The sequence below is a fragment of the Crocuta crocuta genome, unplaced genomic scaffold (genome assembly GCF_008692635.1).
Source record: "Crocuta crocuta isolate KB4526 unplaced genomic scaffold, BGI_CrCroc_1.0 scaffold1529, whole genome shotgun sequence".
NCBI lineage: Eukaryota > Metazoa > Chordata > Mammalia > Carnivora > Hyaenidae > Crocuta > Crocuta crocuta.
The window spans coordinates 35,148-42,061 of NW_027532160.1; the positions used below are offsets into that span (position 1 = coordinate 35,148).

Consider the following 6,914-nt stretch of genomic DNA (forward strand, 5'->3'; position numbering starts at 1 on the left):
TAATGATCATGATATAAATGATAAATGAAAAAAGCACAATTCAAAATGGTATATATCATATGATGACAATTGGATATGTATGGATATATTTTTTCATAGAATAACTACTATAAGGCTTCACACCTATTAGTAATAGTTATTTCTGGGTGGTAGTATTACAGGTTATTTTAATTTTCATCCTTATGATTTTTTTTGTATTTTCCAGTTTTTCTGTAAAGAATATGCATTATTTGTGTAATCGGCAAAAATAAAAATATTGATACAAAAAGAGATCTGAGAGCAAGCCTTTTGTAGCCTTCATGCTTTTAACACGTCTATAGTAATACGTTGTTTTTTATCTGTTGTTTTATCTGTTTTCTACTGGTGTCAGATGAGAGGGGAGCCATCTTTTCAACCATTCTTTGGAGAATCTCTTTGGGCATGAGGAGCTATGTAGCTGTGTAATCTCTAGAGACTTTGACTACAATAAAGTGTCCTTTTGACCATAAATTCTTGCATCTTTGTGATCTGTAACAGTCCCCAATCTTGGACCATGGGCTCCTGTGGAGGAGGGAAGGGAATTCAATGCAAGAAGTCCACAGATCTTTAAATGTATAAGTGCTTTTTCTCACTCTATAAGTGCTAAAAGTATAGCTACTATTGTAGGTATGAGTGGGTGAAGTGAGATTCTTTTTTTAAGCTTTCTTAAGAAGGGGCCCTTAAACCTAAAATGTTGAGAACCACTGAAATAGAGACTAAAAATGGTGGCTATTTAATTATCAACATCAGGAATCAAAGATGCTTACTCCATTCCCTTTTGATCAGGGTTTTCATGTCTTTACCCACCACTAAAATATAGGGCTTTTAGCATTTCCAAGCATTGTCTTTGTTACCCATTCTCATCATACTTGTGTACATTGTGTACAAAATTGTCAATTGATTTGTACATCTAACTTTTTCACTCATATCTTCCTGTTCTCAGCTTAGCTCCTAACATCTAAAGCTGAATATGTCTCAAGCATAGCTTATTATGGAACACTGCCTTCACCCCCTACCATACCAAATTTGCTCTTCCTCCAGTCTTCCCTCTCTTGCTGTTGGCAATATTATCCACCCAGCTCCCAAATTAGAAACTTTTCACTCCTTCACATTGTTCACCCTTCACATCCAATTGATCACCGAGCCCAATGTATTTTACCTCTTCAGTGTATCTCACAATCCATGCCCTCTGCTCCGTCTTCCCTGAAATGCTTGCCTATTATAACAGCTTTTCAATGGATTCTTCCCCTGGGAGAATCATTCCACAAGGCAGCCCGAGGACTCTTTCTAAAATGCAAATCTGGTCAAGTCACTCCCTGCTTAAAATCTTCCATGCCTCCCTATTGTCTACAAGATAAAGCCTAGAATTCTCTGCTTGTCATTCAAGGCATGACCCAATCTGGCCACAACCTCATTTGTCAGCCTCGTATACTGCTCCCCGCAAGGCATCTACCTTGTACTTTGGTCACACCATACATTTCATTTTGTGCTTTTTGGAATTAGTATTTTGTTTTATCTCCCCTGCCTAATGACGCTCTGATTTCTCCCTCATGGATCACCTCAAGTATATTTCCTCTAGGGAGACTTTTCCTGACTTGACCAGGTAGAACTCACCTCACCTATCCCTTTATTCCATCCCATAAATACTTCTAATATTAATGCAAATAAAACTTTATGGCTTGATTTTTTTTTCTATGTCTGTTCTTTCTGTATGTGAACACCTCAGGGGTAGGCACCATGTCTTTTTCATCTCTGTGCCTCCTAAACTCTAGCCAAATGTAACTTACTGTTCTCTGAACATACTGTGCTTTTTTGTGACATCCATCTTTACAGAGGTGTGTTTCTCTGCTGGGAAGACCCTTTTCTCTTTCTCCCCTTCTCTGCATAGGCAAACATCTACTTATCTTTTGAGACTCATCTCAAATGCAGTCTCTCTGAAATCTTTGCACATTCTCAGAGTTATTTGTCCCCCAGTCTGTGCTCCTCCAGCCTTCTGGTCAAATCTCGATTACAACACATGCCACATAAGCATTTTATTATAATTATGAGCTTATATGAGCTTATATGACTGCCTCCTCCCACCCCCGACCTACCTGATCCTCTTTCCCAGGCTGTGAGATCTCAGAAAATCATCTTTGTGTGTCTAGCACAAAGCACAATAGATAAACAATAAGTACTTCTTTGGTCAATAATTAAATAAAGCCTCTTATGGTACATGGTGGCCTGGGAAAAACTATTGGGTAGACCAGTAAGCTTTGAATGCTTATTTACATAACTGGTCAAGGCACCTTTGGGTAAATGTTGGGTTCTTATACCTTTTCTAGGTCTCGACTCTAAATCTGTCCTTGTTACTTTTCCAGGTGCTTATGGTCAACAGTTGGTGCACTGCCCATTTTCTCTCCCCCATGAGCCTTGGTTCTGATGCAACCTATGGTCATGCAGGGATGCCCTTACACCCTCCCTCGATGTCATGAATGGCGGGCAGGTGACCAGTTCCATCACAGCAGCAGCCTCCGAAGCACCTGCCCCCAGCCTCAGGTAAGAGGCTGATAGAAAAAGAAAGTCCTGTGGAGAAAGGGTAGACACAGGATCTGTGTGTGTTCTTGTGGGTGTCCATGCTTCCTAAGGCTCTGGGGCACTCTCTATATACATGAATCTGTTTGGAGATCATGTAACCTCCTTATGACTCATCCCTTATTACTCGTGAAGGTTTTTTGAAAAAAATAAAGTTTATTTATTTTGAGAAAGAGAGAGCACATGGTGTGGGGGAGGGGCAGAGAGAGAGAAGGAACGAAAGAAGATCCCAAGCAGGCTCCTCAGTGTCATTGCTGAGCCAAATGTGGAGCTTGAACCTACGAACTGTGAGATCATGGTCTGAGCCAAAATAAAGAGTCAAATGCTTAATCAACTGAGTTACCCATGCGCCCTCTTGAAGCCTTTTATAGGGGGCATGGGGCAAGGAAATGTGTTGGGCTGGATAAGGAAAAGAGCCAAGAATGACTGAGGGGTCCATGTTAACCTCCCAAGAAGTCTCGGAAGAGTGTGACCCTTCAGCGTGTCACCTAGGACAAAGTATGATCTTCCTTTGTTTTAACTTCTTTATGGCATACTTCATGTTCTGCACTTGTAGAATATTCTCTCTCTTTCCATTGGCTCTTCCTCTCAAGTCTTTAGCCTTACAGCTCCTGGCAGAATGCCTGGAGCTTCATAGCTGTCTCTCCTTTCTCTGTCCTCCCCTAGGAGTGGAATGGTGGTAAAGTGTGTTCCTGCCTATGTATGTTGGTAGGTGGGCAGAGGATGTATGACAGGCAGTAATCCCAAGAGGGTAGCACCCTTTCCTAGCAATGAGGGAGGTTCATGGGAAAGTTGACTGGACAGGAGGGAAGCATAAACGTATTTTGGCTTGTCCTACAATGCTTTGGAGTCCAGAGACCATGAGGGTGTGAAAAAGTACTGTCTCCTAGTATCTCACAGACAGGCTGTGGTACTGAATTACTGCTGAGGGTGCAGACAGCAGCTAAATATACAGGGAGGAGGAAGGGAGGGTTAACGGCCACAGAGATGGAGAATGTGGGTGCTGGGGAGTCCTTTTTTTAAAATAGTTCATTGTCAAGTTAGTTTCCATATAACACCCAGTGCTCATCCCCACAAGTGCCCTCCTCCATGCCCATCACCCCTCCTCCCCCCACACCCATCAGTCCTCAATTTGTTCTCAGCATTCAAGAGTCTCTCATGGTTTGCCTCCCTTCCTCTGCCCCACTATTTTTCCCCGTCTCCTCCCCCATGGTCTTCCGTTAAGTTCTTCCCAATCCACCTATACATGCAAACATATTGTAGCTGTCCTTCTCTGCCTGATTTATTTCACTCAGCATAACACCCTCAAGTTCCATCCATATTGCTACACATGGCCAGATTTCATTCTTTCTCATTGCCATGTAGTATTCCATTGTATAGATAAACAACATCTTTTGATCCATTTGTCCATTGATGGACACTTAGGCTCTTTCCATGTTTTGGCTATTGTTGAGAGTGCTGCTATGAACATTGGGGTATGCCGGGAGTTGCACCAGCCTCTCTGGATGGCAGTCACAGCAAGGATATGGTAGCGTTTGTACNCGACCCATTCAGGGTCCCCGTGATAGTTTCCACAAACAAACCAATTCAGAAACATTCATCCTCTTGAGAGCCAAACAAAATACTCCTAGCTTATCTGTATACAATTTGACCTATATGTTGTCCTGTTTTTCACTAAGAACATTCTGTTATTTCCTTGGTCGGAATAATTCTGCAATTGATATCACAAAAGGCCTCCCATTGTAAGAAATTCCTTTCTCTGACTTCATGTTGTTGCTGAACCTTTAAATAAAGACACAAAAACCAACAGGACAGAGATGCCTGCCTGGTGATCAGAAAGAATCTCGGGGCTCTCTCACTCTCTCTCTCTCGCCGACACTGTCCATCCTTCAGGGACCCCTGGACCTGCCAGAGCCGGCGCCTCCGACAGGGGTACATGTGCCCCTATGCATCAGCACTAGGGAGTCTTTTTTGAGGAGAATAATGAGGCAAAAGTCAAGAGAGGTATAACATCCAGGTCTTCCTGAGCTGTCTTCCCACATTTAACCAGAGAGAAATTGCTGCCTCTAACATATTCTGAGGCCACTGCCAACTTAGAGTTCCCCAGTGTACCTACCCCTTTCTCAGAGTGGGACTGACATAGGGTCAAGGGATTGAGAAGCCTGGGCCCTTCCAAAAGGCTTGCCCTGCACATTTGTCCACCCGCTCCAAACTTTACCACCTAGGCAGAGGGACCTTCAGCTTCATTTTGTGATTGAGAATGGTGAGACCCACTCCTCTCCTCTGCCACTGTCCATTTTCTCCTCTTCCTTCCCTATGGCCCTGACTTTGTCTTAAAGTTTCAAGAGAGGGGCGCCTGGGTGGCTCAGTCGGTTAAGTGTCTGACTTCCACTCAGGTCATGATCTCGCAGTTTGTGAGTTCAAGCCCTATGCTGGGCTCTGTGCTGACAGCTCAGAACCTGGAGCCTCCTTCAGATTCTGTGTCTCCCCCTCTCTTTTCCCCTCCCATGCTCATGCTCTGTCTCTCGATAATAAACAAAAGTGTTAAAAAAATTTTTTTTAAGTTTCAAGAGATAAGGAGAGAGCCCTCTGGGGAGTGGAGTGAGAAACAAACATCTTGGCCACAAAAGCCAGAAGTAGAAGGCCATTGGTAGGAAAAGAAAAATTTTGTTATTCATTATTTGCCTATAGTGTGCCTGGCTGTGCTAGGGGTACTTGTGAGTATAAGGGGGAACTAGGAGGGGAGAACAGGGTGATGGGAGTATAGTAAGGGAGCCAAGTGGGGTTTAGGAAACTAAGAAGTCTGAGGGGAATGAAAGCCTAATATGGGTGGAGTCTATTTCATCATGGGTGCTTCCCTCAGAACCAGGACAACTGGGTTGTAGCTGAGTTACAAGGAGCCATTTCTAACTCCCAGTCTAGGGAACTCTGTGAGACTGGCCTGAGCCCAATTATCCCAGCATAAGCAAAGCTGTGACCCAGAGCTAGAGCCACTCCCTGCTCTTGGCCTGCCATCCCCTGCCATCCCCCATCCACCCAGAATGGCTCCACCCCAGATCCCCAGAAAGGGTCAGGCAACTGCTCCAACTATTCCTGTAGGTGGGCCTCAGCATGGAAACAATGTGGAACTGTGGAAAGCACAGAAGACTCTGTGGGAGATAAATGAGGATAGGAACAGAACCCTTTTTGGTAAAAATGAAGTGTTTTTCCTCAGCACCGAGGGGTGGGGCCTAGGTTGGGAATGTTAACCTTTCCCTCAGGCAAGTCTGCTGTAGAGAAAGAGTGGCTACTTCCAGAAGGGGCCTTACTCCTCAGGCCAGTGGCCAAGGACAGTACAAGCAGGGTACAGGAGCCTCCCTTGCACTGGATCCCTGTGCAGAGCTTCTGAGTTCCATTTTGCCTTTTCCCATTCCTGCGGAGGTTCAAGGGGATACGCATAAACCCATCTATTTCCTCCTAACCTCAGAGTGCAGTAAGAGGTATGAGGAGGTAGATAATGACTCTTCCTTGACTCCTCTCTGCCTCCCAGAGGTGGGGCAGAGAACCCCCTTGTTTTCACAATGGGCTCAGACGAATTGCTCTTCAACTTCCTGATCCTGCCATCCCATGGCTCTGTCCCCAAGTGTGCCACACACATTCCTCACTGCTTCTAGGACACTTACTTAGTTAAAGACAAGGCTTATTTCCAAGCCCATCCTCCTGCCAGGCCTTGGGGGAAATAGCTTACCAGAATTTTGTCACCAAAGTGGTCTGGTCCTTTCCTCCACCTCAGGGGAAGGGTGGTCCTAGAGGCAGAGTCCTTTGTGTCTTCCATGGAAAAGGAAAATAGAAACTACCCTCTGCATGCCTTTCCTCAACACCATGGAATGCCCAGTTCCACTCCTGCCATCCTTGCCAGCCTGGGAGGGCCTCCTGGCCCCGGTGTGGCAGGCCCAGTTGGGAGTGAGCTGGAATTCCCGAGGGACAAAGCTCTGATTCACCGGCTGAGCCCTGACATAGCCGCCCCCTCTAGATTCCTGGGGGGTCAGTAAACAAACAGGGTGACAGCTCCCGCCTTCTGACCTGGCTCAGCTCTGCCAGCCTTCCCTGAGGGAGCCTGCTTAGAGCCTGTCAGGACTCTGCCTGCGGCTCCCCAGACACTGATTCTGGAAGCGAGCTGAACAATAATCATGGAGCTGCCTAATCCTGCAATGGAGTCCCCAGGCAGCACAGGTAGGGTCAGCTCATGGGAACATAGGGTGACTGAGTTCAGAACTTTGCCCTTGAGCCTGGTTGCTCCCTCACTTTCCTTTCAGTGTGTGGCTGTGAGCTGTGGTGTCGGA

At 45.5% G+C, this 6,914-nt stretch overlaps 1 protein-coding gene across 1 annotated transcript in view; it reads left to right on the forward strand.

The window, feature by feature from the left end:
* Positions 1–2,439: 2,439 nt before the first annotated feature.
* DRP2 (dystrophin related protein 2) overlaps positions 2,440–6,914 on the forward strand; it is a 28,720-nt gene continuing 24,245 nt past the window's right edge. The window contains 1 exon segment of the mRNA XM_077776439.1: positions 2,440–2,556. Within this exon segment, the coding sequence (XP_077632565.1) occupies positions 2,440–2,556 (117 nt within the window).